General features: G+C 56.7%; 2 protein-coding genes across 3 annotated transcripts in view; one reads left to right on the top strand and one right to left on the bottom strand.

Moving 5' to 3' along the window:
• Positions 1 to 1,674, top strand: part of Casz1 (castor zinc finger 1) — a 25,785-nt gene extending 24,111 nt beyond the window's left edge. The window contains exons 19-20 of the mRNA XM_012516580.2: positions 13 to 193; positions 1,667 to 1,674. Coding sequence (XP_012372034.2) covers positions 13 to 193; positions 1,667 to 1,674 — 189 coding nt within the window. The remainder of the gene's footprint in view (positions 1 to 12; positions 194 to 1,666) is intronic.
• A 5,048-nt stretch (positions 1,675 to 6,722) lies between these two features.
• Pex14 (peroxisomal biogenesis factor 14) overlaps positions 6,723 to 12,947 on the bottom strand; it is a 150,627-nt gene continuing 144,402 nt past the window's right edge. For both annotated transcript variants that reach the window (XM_023699549.1, XM_012516566.2), the window contains 4 exons: positions 12,216 to 12,318; positions 11,041 to 11,138; positions 8,557 to 8,648; positions 6,723 to 7,289 (listed from right to left, as the gene is read on the bottom strand). In XM_023699549.1, the coding sequence (XP_023555317.1) occupies positions 6,842 to 7,289; positions 8,557 to 8,648; positions 11,041 to 11,138; positions 12,216 to 12,318 (741 nt within the window). In that variant the 3' untranslated portion in view covers positions 6,723 to 6,841. The remainder of the gene's footprint in view (positions 7,290 to 8,556; positions 8,649 to 11,040; positions 11,139 to 12,215; positions 12,319 to 12,947) is intronic.

Below are 12,947 nucleotides of genomic sequence, written 5' to 3'. Positions count from 1 at the left end.
GCCTCTGCCCAGAGCTCGCCCGGCCGCCCGCTCGTCCGGACCGGGAGGGGAGGCGCCCGCGCCCCGCCGGTGCTTCCGGACCCCGAGTCCATCTCAGGACAGAGGCGGGGACCCCTGGTGCTCCGGGCCGGACGCGCAGCTGAGCGGCTGGAGGACCCGCGAGGCGAAGGCGGGGATCTTCAGGGAAACGCAGGTGCTGCGTGCGGGTGGGCGAGGCCCAGACACCGCGCCGGCCACGCTGCCCGCTGCTCAGGACCCGGGGGGGGGGGGCCGGGGACACTGGGGCCTCCGGCAGGGCCCCCAAGTGCAGCTAAGACGCCCTCTGGCCGGGGTGGGGGCAGGAGGTGGCCAGCACAGGTGACACTACAGGGACGCGGAGGCAGTCCTGCAATCTGCCCGCCTAGGGCCTGGCTGCGGCACCTGAGCCCCCGGGCCGGGCTCAGGTCTGTGCGGAGACTCCAGCCACCGCGACGTGGAGGCTGGGTCCCCGCGAGTGGGGCCGGGGTCTCAGCCACGCTGGTGGTGCGAACAGGAAGGATGCTACTGTTTTGGCTTTAATATTCAGAGTGGGAAAAGATAGCAGAAAGTTGTACAGTATTTTTCCTGTAAAGGTTATTATTCTACGTAGAACAAAAAGAATAAAAAGCAGGCGGGTGCAGCGTGCAGGCCGCCTCCGGACCAGCCCGGGGTTGGAGAGCTGAGTGCAATGTCCCCGCGGGGCCGTGGGCGGCGCTGATTGCGAGGCCTTGGCGGTCTGAGGCCGTCTGTCTTCACTAAGCACTGATGGAGCCGCGTGATTCCAGCTTCTAACTTGAATTTTGTAGAGATGAGAAAAACAGACTCTTAACTGTTAATCCAAGTTTGTAGTTAATTTAACGTTTGAGTTTCTCTCAGTTATATGTGTGGCTTTGTAGGGCGTTCTTGTTCGTTTGTTCTATTATTTTGTTTGGGGTGCTTCTCTGCTGGCACGGCCCACCTAGATTCGGTCCCCTTTGCAAAACATCCTTTCCTGGGGGTGGCAGGGCTATCCGAGCACCATGCGGGCTCCCCTGTAGGTGCACCTGGCCAGGCCATTGGCTGGGGCTGTGACCAGAGGCGCCTGGCCGGAGGTCGCCAGGGTCCTGCCAGTGGAGCATGGCTTTCTTTTCTTTTCCCTCCTCCCCTACCTTTTTTAGGGTCTCGCTATGTAGTTCAGGCTGGCCTTGAACTATGTAGTCCAGGCTGGCCTTGAACTTGCAGCGATCCTCCCGCCTCAATCTTTTTTTTAAATGTGTGTGTGTGTGTGTGTGTGTGTGTGTGTGTGTGTGTCATCTCTCTGCCACTCACAGCCAGAAAGCCAGGCCCCTGCAAACTGGAGAGGAGCGGGCAGGGAAGGAGGCGCAGTCCACAGTGTACTGAGTCTGACAGGAAGTAGGCTGATTCCCACGCCCACCAGAGCCCCCCCAATTCTGTGGGTGCCCGTGCTGCTGCGGAGCTCAGCCCAGGCTCCGCCTTCCCACGGGACCCTGCGTCTGTGGAGGAGTTTTGTAAAGAAAAAAAAAAAAAAAAAAAAAAAAAGTTTTTCAATGTAGCAAAATCAAACCAAGAAAAATAAAATAAAATAAAGAAAAAGAAGATGCGGACAGTGCGAAGTCCAGCCTTTTGTAACCTCCATGTTGCACACTAGGACTATAAGCCATTGCTAGCTCATTTTGAATTTTAATGTGTAATTTTTGTTTTATTTTCTTTCTGTGGGGAAAACGATGCTTGATCCACCAATGCTCTTTTTAATGTTTTATAACTATGTATGTGTATATATATAAATATAAAATAATATGTATGCACATATGTGTGTATATATCTATATGTATATACATATATAGATATATAGAGATATATAGAGAGGTTTTGAGACAAAAAAAAAAAAATGCAGACCGTGAAACCGAACTGAACAGCGTGTGCTCTGATTACTTGAATCTGGTCTCCTCGGCACCTGGTTATTAAGAACTGAATATTTTTCCACTTGAATTTAGTGCTATTAGAAATTTAATATATGTGTTTTATTTATTTGATTTTTTTTGCATGACTGATGCAAGGTTTGACATTTTCACTCAATAAAAACTGGAAAAAATCCATCAAATTATCTTTTATTTTTAAAATTATCCCCAAGTGGCTGACATTGACCCGGTTGTCTGGGGTGGCACAAACCCTGTGTGGCAGTGGGGTGGGAGGAGTTGGTCTGCTTCAAGCCTGGCAGGAAGGGGGGACAGACCAGGTTCACCCCTGGGCGTCAGGCCTGGTCCTCCCACTGCTGGCGATGACAGTGGGAGCACCCTCCTTGGAGCCACTGCCAGGCAGAACCAGGAGGCAGTGAAGCCCCAGGCCTCCCCCAAGTCCCCTACCTGGCTAGCCTGTTCTCGTCCCGTACCGGCCAGGGCCACAGAGCTGATACTTGGCAGGGCCACCCTCTGTCCCTCTGTCCCTCACTCCTTCCTCCTCCCTGCAGGGACCTGCCCTGCCCAGGCTGGGAACGCTGCATACCCGGATCCAATCCGGACGCTGGCGAGGCTGCTGCGTGGAACGTGCAGCGACAGCACAAGGGCTGGGCCTGTCACCTCCAGGCTAGGACCAAGCTGCAGGCCCAGTGGCATCGTGGCTCAGAGCTCGGCCAGATGGGGCCTTCTCTGCTCCCCACCCTGTCCCATCTCCTACCCCCCTGGCTCTAGGTGGCCAGAGCTGCCCAGGGCCTCAGGTTGGGGATGTCTGCTCCCCACCCTGGTCCTCTGTGCTGGGGAGTGTCTTGCTGGCTTGTCACACTCCTGCCAAGGGGAATGTCACACCCACTTGTACAGGGTTCATCACTGGTTCCTGCCACACATCTGTCCCCTCACTGTGTCAGGCACACTTGGAAGAACATCTGCGCTGAGCCCAGAGAAGTAGCCTTTGCCCTGTCACAGTGGCCTGGTGTCACTTCCCACCCTGGAGCCCCAGATGGCACCAAAGCTGCCTGTCGCAGGACCAATCCCTTCTGCTTCCTCCTGGAATGCAGCCACAGGCTATTTACATAAATATGTTTGCGGCAGACAGAAAAATACAGTTTTTAGGTCTTATTAAAATGTTCAAGTTGGAACTCGCCTATTGTTTGTGGATATCTCAATTCTGTTAAATAAAACAGTGACTAATTTATGAAATAAAACACAAGTTCAACAAATTAAAACCATTATTAGAGCCTTGCAGGTGCTAGTGGGCCATGCGGCCTCCCATGGGGCCAGAGGAGGCCTGGAGCCAAGGCCAAGCTCAGCACAGGGGTGGCGATGGGCGCTGTGGCCCCAGAGCACCTGGAGGAGACAGCAGGCGTCGGGACAGGGTCTGGCCTCAGCTCCTGGAGGCCCCGGAGGAGGAGGGGGAGAGGCGGATGGGGTAGCTTGCTGACCTTGACCAGACACTGGGGGAATGAAGAACCCCATGACCAGCTTCCCAGCTGGGGTCCTCACAGGAAGAGCACAGGGAGGGACCCTGGTCCCAGGGGCTCCCTGCAATGAGCTGTAGCCACTTGCTGTCCCCTAGAGGGCGTGAGGACACACCCTGATCAGACACTGCCCATGCGGCTACAGGGTACCCCACCCACCCCACCCTGGAGCCAGAAGGGAGCCTGTAGCCCTTTGGACTCAGTAGGAAAGTGGTGAAACGTGTTTTCACTCGGGACTTAATTAGCTGTGGCAGTGCGATACTTGCTTGCCTAAACTGGGGCAAATTCAAGAGTTTTGTAACCTACTGCACTACAAGAGTCAGGGCCAGTAGCACCGGCTCGAGTCTGCCCAGCTGCCTAGCCCTCCCCACAAGGCTCGCTGCCCTGCGGAGGGTGCAGCTACAAGACACATTGTCCACTGACTCTTGTGAGTGGCAGCCCTGGCTCGGGTCACACGGAGGGGGAGAAAATGTGGTGGCACTTATAACCCAGGGCAGGCCTGTAAGAAGTAGGGCTATTCTTGGACAGGAGCTTTCTTTCTCTCAATAAATATATTCTGCTCATAAAAAAAAAAAAAAAAGAAAAGAAAAAGTAGGGCTAGCACCTGGCATCAACAGCACCAGGATCCGCTGAGCATGGTGGCACATGCCTGTGATCCCAGCCCTCCAGGAAGCTGCGGCAGGAGAATTGAAAGTTTGAGCCCAACCTGGGCACCTGGGGATGAGTGAGACCCTGTCTCAAATTAAAAATAAAAAGGGGGAAAAAATAAAATAAAATAATAAAAAGGGCCAGGGAGTAGCTCAGTGCAAAGGTTCTGTGTCCAAACCTAGTACTGAAAAAAGAAAATAAAAAGCACCAGGATCTGGGTGCATTGTGGGAAAGGAACCAGGGCCAGGCCTTGCCCAGATGTCCCTGCGGGCAGCATAGACAGATGAGCTCCTGGAAGGCGCAGCCAGACTGGGGGTGGAAAGGGCCACTGACAGCCGAGTGTACCCACCAAGCCTGCTCGCCACACTGAGTCGCTGTGGCACCCACTCCCCACAGGCCAGTTTCCTGTGGATGAACATCTGCACTGAACCCAGAGAGACAGAACCAGGGACGGAAAACACACAGCTGCTGCCGGGCGGAAGTGACTCCCTGTGCCCTCCTTTAAGCTCTGCTGTCCTTACAAAACCGATGTGGAATTCCACAATTAAAAGGCAGTTTGGGGGGTACAAATGCAGCAGCCCACTTCCCTCACCCAAAATGCCTGTCCCACCTGAGTGGCCCTGGGGACCTGGGACACAGGTGGCTGCTTGGGTCCCTGCCACCTCCTCCCTGATGGCATGAATGGCACTCAAGACCTTGTGTCCCAGGCCTATCATCCCAGTGCCTGAGGGGTCACAGAGCCCATGGGGGTCAGAATGGTGCCTGTGGCCTGTGAGTACAGGCCCCGTCCTTTCCTAAAGGACACTTTACAAAAAGCCATCGTAATTGAGCTTAATAATCTACTCCCTTCCAGAAAGGGCCTGACAGGCGCTGCCTGCTGCTCACTTCTGCCCCATTCCGAATATTTTTACCTTATTTGGATGAAATGCATTATTTTTCTAATGAAAGGCTTTTTTTCAAAGGCTGTTTTCCCTCGTCCAGCAGCTGCCTTTATTAGGCAGCACTCACGCCGTTTTGGGGAGGGGTTTTTCCCTCCCTGAAGTCGCGCCAGCCTCTCTGTCCTCAAAAGCTGAACTCAGTGCTGGGGACTTGAGGGGCAAAGGCTGGGCCCCAGAGCATCGGGCCCCTTCTCTCAAGCTTGCTGTCCAGGTCTCCCTCTAGTGCCATCAGGAGGGACCTCAACAGTTACAGTGGATGACAAACAGCCCCCAGCATCCCTGCAGTGCCCCAGAGAGTGGGGAGCAGGGTCTCCAGCTGCAGGTTGGGCCCATTCAGGGACGGGCCAGACACCCAGGAGCTGGGAAACGTGGCTTCCTCAGGGACTGGGGGCTGGGAGCTGGGAGTTGGGGCACAAGAAGCGGTCAACAGGTGGCTCTCACTGGGCTCACTTCCCTTAAGAATACAGACCTGAGGGCGTCACAGAGGTGACAAGCAAGAGGAGCAGAGCTGCCAGACACCCAGATGGGGATGACACTGTGAAGCATGGTGACCTGCCGCCCTGCAGGGGACTTGAGGGGCAGCTCAAGGGGAGGTGGAACAGGAACAAAACAGACCAGGTCCAGCAGGAGGCTGGTGTGGCTTCTGCCCACCTTGGAACAATAGCAGCGCCACACCTGGTACATGGTGGGGGCACCTCACCAGGGCCATTTCTCAAGATGTGGCAGTTCCCACATGGGGAACAGGTCCATGGGGATGCCACATGAGGGGCTGTGGCAGTCCTAGCACTTGGAGCAGGGCCCATTTAGGGCCTGAGGAGCAGAGCTGGGCAGGAGCTGCAGCCCTCGTGTCCGGCGTGCAGGCTGCAGGGAGGGGGGGCTAAGCCGGAGAGGACGAACAGGAGGCCCGGCTGCTCTGCTCCCAGCCTGCTGGGGAATGTGCACCATTTAAGGAAGGCAGCGCCGGCTCCCTGAGGCTCGCAACAGCAGGTCTATATACAGTCACGGAGGTCCCTGCGGGGCTGCTCAGGGATGTAGCCCCGCGGACACCACACGAGCTGCACGGGGCCTGTGGCAGGAGGGCAGCGCAGCCCTGACCCTGGCTCCATGGGTCCCTCCCGGCCTCCCCGGTCACTTAAGGCAGGACCTCCTGCAGGGTCCGAGGATGACAGGCAGAGAGGAGCCACAGGCAGGAGTTAAGTAGTGGCAACTCGTCTTTATTACAGTTATGTACAGTCTAGCTCATGTTCTGGAATCTGCACGCGGCCACACAGAAGGACGCATTTCTGGGAGGACAGGCGCGGCCCTGACCAGGGAGGCCCTGCTGCCGCTCCACTGTGGGGGGACCACATCTCGCCAGGGCCGGGTAGAATAGGGTGCGGAGGGCACAAGCACAGGGCAACGCCACCAGCTGAGGGTGGCAGGGCACGTGGGACAGGCTTGCAGGCCCTGGCTGCTGAACAGTAAGTCCAGGGCTCTGGCCTTGGAAACACGCCAGACAAGGAGCTGCGGGCCAGGCCCAGGGGACAGCAGAGACCAGGGGACTGCAGCTCCTCACAACTGAGGAGGAGGAGATGGTGACAACACGAGCTCTTGCCATGCACAGTGCCACGTTACTCAAGACACTTGGCAAACACACCCTGGATGAGATGTGGCCCGGGAGGGTGGGCAGGGCTGGGGCCCCAGGCCCAGGGCTACCAGGTGAGGTGACAGGCTGCTGGGCACACACCAAGCCCACTTGGTGCAGCTCTGGCCGCCGTCCTAGAGCAGGCAGAGGGCAGCGTTGGTGCCAAGCGCCACCCAGGAAGCCCTAGTCACGCTCGCTCTCGTTGCTGGCACCCTCAGGCCTCCGCAGCTTCTCTACCTGCTCATTGATCTGCCCGTCCCCACCCCGGCGGTCCTCCCGCTGCACACCCAGCACATCCTCTTCGTCTGCGCGGCCCACGTCGTCCTCCTCCTCCTCCTCCTCCTCCTCCCGCTGCTCCTCCTCGCCCTGCACCTCCATGCGCACTTGGCCCTTCACGTCCACCGCACCCTCGGCCTCCTCCTGCGGGCCCAGCAGATGGTAGGTGGCTGTGGAGCCCGCAGGGCTGTGGCTCTCCTTCCCTGGCGAGGGTGACGTGGACTCGTTGCTCACAGGGGAGATGTCACTGCTGCTGTGGTGGTTGGCGGCTGCAGGGCTAGAAGGTGACGGTGACTTGACGGGGATCTGCCAGGAGGGGATCTTCGGGGCCGACGGTGATGGTGGGAACTGCCTCCTGGTGGTAGGAGGGCAGAAGCAGCCAGAGGTTGGCAACCTGGAGGCCTTGGCCCAGCAGCCAAACCGCTGGAGGAAAGGCCCTGCCTGCCCTGATCACAGCACTGTCCCCACTTCCACCTAGGGCTGGTGCTCACTTTCCAGGCCTGGAAAATGGCAGAAGAGAGCCTGGCACTTGACTTGGCCCATGCCAGAGGCGGCACGGATGTCAGAACCCAAAGGGCACTACAGTGTGTTTCCCAGACCCTGGCAGACAGCTTGGGAGTGAAGGGCCAGTTCTGCCTGCCTTGGTACTCCCCAGGAGAACCTCGAGGGTCATGGCTCCAAGAGAAGCTCCGAGTGACACACAGGCCACCTACCTCTGCCTGAGCCAAGGGGATACAGCCCTAAATCTGTCCTTGGGCTGCCACTGTCCTCAGCACTGCACTTGGATGCAGTCCTCTCCCAGCCCAGCCCACTCAAGGTGATGCGTCGCCCGTTTGGCACACAGCAGCCCCACCTGCAGCCTACTCTCCCACATCTTCTGCCACACAAGAGCCGGAGCTGGATTCTAGACAGTGTAGGGATAGGGGTCCCCTAGCAACAAGCCTGGGGCATCCCTAACCTCAGCCAAAGTATTAAAGGCTTACTCTTTTCCTCAGGGGACCTAGAAGGTGGGCCAAGGTCACAAGCCCCCCCCCCAAGTCCCCTGTAATGCTGTCCATCTCCCACAAGCTAGTGGGGCCCAAAAGTAGCCACCATGGCCAACAGGACCGCCTGTGGGGGACACTGGACTTGAGGTTTCAGATCCAGAACAGACCTGGTGACAGCCTACAGTGGTGCCTGCACTGCTAAAACATGCTGATCCTGCAGAGGAAGCTGGCAGAGGAAGCTGGCAGAGGAAGCTGGCAGAGGCTGAGGGCTGCTCTCCTTGGAGCTCTCACTAGTGGCCCTGGGTGGGGACCTGCTCTGGGTATAGCTGTCACTGAGGCCACTGGGGTGTGAGACGGTCTGGCTGAGTTACCACCGTCCTTACTTGGGCCACATTGCCTGCCTCACTCTTTCTGCCTGGATCTGGCATCCTGGGGACCTGGGTGCTCCCAAACCCTTGTGATGCCACAGACTGTCATCCTGTGGTGGGAGAGTGTATCAAGGAGAGCAAAAGTACAAGTCCCAGGGTCCCCCAACTCTGCCTGAGTGCCCTGTTTGGTCAGGTGCCCAGGAGGGACCTGGGAGACAGTGTCCCACCCACACAGGGAGCCATCCAGAGCCTAGGCCTCCCCTCCTACCGATTCAAAAGCAGCCCTTTCAGGGAGTTGATTTCCGCCTTGAGTTCACTAACATTCTGGGATTCCAGGATCCAGTTGGTAGATGTGGTGGCCTGAAAGTCGAAGAAAAGGAGTGCGGATCAGAATGGCGCCTTCCCTGCCAGTGTGGGCAGCTACGGCTCAAGAGGACCCTGACGGGGAGCCCCACAGGAAAGCTCTGCCCCTGCCCACTTAGGGCCCACTTGTGAGGACCCTTAAAACAAGCTCACATAACCAGACACCCAGTAATGTGAAGAAATCACTACATGTTTTTAGGGGACACTGCTTTCTGCAGTAGGACTTAGGATGACTACTGGGGGACAGGCACCATTACTGTGCCAGCCACACCATAAATGAGATCCTGCCCCCTTCTAAGAGACATCACCAGCACATGCAGCAGTGCTGGAACTCGGGGGCCGTCCCTAGATGGGAAGGCCACCTTGGGATTTCAGGAGGCTGGGCCATACCCCAATGTGCTGTTCTGTACTGCCTGAGACCTCTGGCTCCCTCGGGCTGTGTATAAAGCCACTTGTGAGCCAGACCCCGGGTCCCAGCCATGCTGTGGGGTGTGGAGTGGGCTGAATGGCCAGAAGAGCTCAGGGAAGAGGGCCTGAGCACACCATCCTGCCATGATGCCGTGACAGTGTCTCCTAGACACCTCTCACTTAGGGCATAGCCTACTGCAACAGACGGGAAGGAGCAGTAACACAGTGTCCCTGCAGCCAGGATGGAGGACGGAGGCCATCCTGGCACTTGAGGTGTGGCCTCAGCAGGAGGGCCACATCCCCAGGCTGGAGTCCACCTCTGCTATCTTCAAATGCCTAGGGAGCCCGGTGAGATGCACCCCAATGTGCTGGCCTGGGCTGTTGCAGGGACATCCCAGGCTCCTCTCAGCAGCTGACACATGGTGGGGCCACTGTGGGTGGCCCTAGCACACAGCTGGCCAGGACACCCTTGCAGGTGGAAGCCCGCAGAGGGGCTGCAACACCTCAGGAGGAGCGGGAAAACACTGCCACCCCTGGCCGTCCCTGAGGGGTCCCCACCGCCAGACCACCAGACAGTGAGCCCAGGAGCCACTGTTCTGGCTTCTCCAAGACCTTGAAAGCTGCAGCAGCCCATTAACAAGGGAGCAATTTCCACTCACCGGCCTACAAAGGACTCAGATTTCCAAACGCATGTGGTGCCAGATGCCTGGATTTAGAAATAAAATCTGACATCTGGGGCTTTTTAGCCAGTCTCTTTAAAAAACAGTTGTAGAAAACTCAGTCTCTTCAGTTTTATGTAGGTTTTTTAATTACTTAAAGCTCTTCTTTTTAATTTTTTACAGTGCTCCAGTAGGAGTTGGGAAGCCAGATACAAAAACTTACATTACAGCTGAAAAAACACAGCTCCGAGCCTTGGGTTTACGGGTAACTGAAGCCCTCACACATGTGGGGTGTATGCCAGGCTGGGACCCAGCTTCGGCACCAGGAGCAGGCAAGGGGGCAGCAAGCCCGACCACCTTCCACACAGCGCAACATGTGGTCTTAATCCTAATGTGCAGGGCCTGGAAGCAGTTTTCCAGTTTCCGGAATGGCTGCTGGCCCCTGGCAGACCGCTGATTGAGAAGATAATGGACAGAGGCTGCTTCACACCCACCACCCGCCTGAGGGGGCCCGCAGTCCCAGGGGCCGGGGGAAGAAGCAGGCAGCACGTGTGTGTGTGTGGGGGGACATCGGAATCCTCTCTCACGAGGGCTCCCAGAGCCCCTGGAAGTGCAAGGTGCCCGTTGTGCAATCTAGCTGTGCAATCTAGCCACCCCAATAGGGGTGGCATCCCGTGACAGCAGCTTGGGTGAACCCCTCAGAGGGCACCATGGAGCCATCAGGCCACCACCTCCTGGGCCACCTGTCTAAGCCAGCACCTCAGGGATGACGCTGTCACCAACCTACACCCAGGCTCCTGTCCTGGGAACTGGCTACAGCCAGGACCAATGAGGCAAGTAGCTCACCAGCTCTCTTTTCCAGGTAAAGAAGACTCTGGGAAGGTAAGCAACTCTCCATGGTCACACAGCAGGTGGGACAGCGCAGGTTTTTAACCCAGACAGTGCGATCCTACAATTCAACCCTGCCAGGACTGCTTAGACTTCAGCCAGAGGCAAGGAAACTGCCTCAGCTGACTAGTTGGCTCCAATTCCTCTTGGAGCACCTGAGCCTGAGAGCCCTGTGTGTAGGACCTCCAGGGCGGGGACTGGCAAACTGACCTCACTCACCCTCCCCTGTGTTCCCTGGAATCTATCCTGCAGACCTGGGCCCTGCACCCTAACTGGCAGGCAGTGATGTCCCACATCTTCAGCAATGGCTGCCATCAGGGTCCACACGCAGAAGGTGGCAAGAAAGAGCCTTTGAGGGGACAGAGCACACCCAGCATGCAGTGATGCCTAAGTAAATGCACTGGGCTGGGGACCTGGTACGCAGGGATAGGTACCTTGGCGGTGGCCAGCTCATGGGCCAGCTCTTGGACTTTCTGCTGCTGTTGCCTCAGCAGCTCCTGGACGGAAGCCAGTGTCGTCTGCACCTGGGTCACTGGGGATGAGAGTGTGGTGTGCAGTCAGTGCCCACAGTCACTTCCTCATGCCACACTGCAGCCCGTGTGCATGCTGCTACACACTGCTGAGCAGGCCCCGTCCACACCCCAGGTAGCTTATGTGGGCCCTGGAGACCCCTGCACCACAGCCAGCCACGTATTTGCACTTCATCTCTCAATGTGTGCTTGTCGGTGGTCAGCAGCACACCCCATCTCCTCTCTAATTGCGCCAGCAGTGAGGTGCGGCCTTCCCAGCACCTGTCAGGCCCGTCACTCATGCCAAGCCTCACTGTGTCCTCGGGAGAGTGGAGGACCCTTCCATCCCCAGGGCCACATGCAGGAGCAGAGAGACTATCCAGATCTCAGCACCATCCCCAGCACAGGACCCCTAGGGCCTTGCACCATGAAGCCGGCACCCTAGGGGTTGGCACCAATGGGACAGGTATAGCAGGGGACTCCACAAAGGTGCCCCCATGGGACATGAACTCTTGCCTGGGACAAGTGGCTCTTGTGCCTGCCTCCAGGTTTTAGATTCAGAGTCTCACCTAGTAAACAAGTTTAGAAAGGAGAGAAAACACCTCGGCGCAAAAGGTCCCAGCTAATCTGGGCCATCACTAGGGCAGTGGGTAAGGAACGCCGGCCCTGTGGAGTCGATAACAGAGGAGGTGGCCAGGGTCCCTGGAGCCACAGTAATTACAGACTCTCTTGACCCTGCGCTGGATTCTTAGAGGGAAGGGGGAAAATCACTGAAAACCCCCCTGAAAACCTCATAGAAGCAGAAATTAAAAATGAACTTTACAGCCCTTAGAAAGGCTGTCATTTTATTCCCCTTATTAATATTCTGAGGTTGGGAGCCTTTCCGTAAAAACATAATTAATTGAGGCCGCGCCGACAGTAAACAAGCAATTTCAAATTAAACCGAAATGACGGCGGCTTCATTTGCAAATGTGAACAGATTCTCAGAGCAGATAAATGAAGTCACCACATAAAGTGGAGACGGAGGGAGAGGGGCGGGGGCCGCGAGGGGCTGCGGGAGAGGCTTTGAGGGGTGACTTGATGGAGTCATTAATCTTTACCTGTCTGGGCCACACTGCCACTCAGCTCGGAGAGACTCGCCGCCATCCTCTCCAGCTGCTTCCTGTCCTCGCGGCCACCCAGGATGAGGGGCAGCAGGTACTTCTGCAAGGAGTGGGGTTGAGGAGCAGTGCACATGCTGGCCACTCGTGCCTGGCTCCCTCATCCTGCCCCCTGCTTCCCCTTGCTCCTCCAGGTGTGGGACCCACACATACCCCGAAGTCAGCAAGATGCTCGAGAAGTTACAAGACTGTGATGACAACATGGAAAAATTCTTCCCACGTTAGGACAAGGAACAGAGGGAACAGGGACCAGGAAAATCGTTTGCGTATCTGTCTGTGCAGTGCTGGATGGAACCCAGGGTGCTCAAGAACCTGGGCTCACTCCCCACCCAAGCTCCTCCCCAGCCAGAGGAAAAGCAGTCTGCTGGTTGGGAGGGAGAACTCCTTGGTTCCCGCACTTGTCTTAGTGATGCAGTGACGTTCCTGTGACAACAAGTTTGAATTTTACTCTAAAAGCTGTAAGGCAGAGGGAGCACAGGGTACAAGAAACTGGTACCTTTGGTGGCCCCTGAATCTTTTAACATTCTCAACCTCAAGAACAAACCAATTGTCACACCCATTCAGAAACAAATGTTTATGGGGCTGGTGAGATGGCTCAGTGGTCTAAAGCACCTACTTAGAACAAGCTTAGCAAAGCACAGGGACCGCGGTTCAATCCCCAGCACCACATGC

The sequence above is a fragment of the Octodon degus genome, unplaced genomic scaffold, assembly GCF_000260255.1.
Source record: "Octodon degus isolate 3935 unplaced genomic scaffold, OctDeg1.0 scaffold00113, whole genome shotgun sequence".
Classification (NCBI taxonomy): domain Eukaryota; kingdom Metazoa; phylum Chordata; class Mammalia; order Rodentia; family Octodontidae; genus Octodon; species Octodon degus.
Note: the sequence above shows the minus strand (reverse complement) of the source record. Positions and strands in the feature narration are given on the sequence as shown.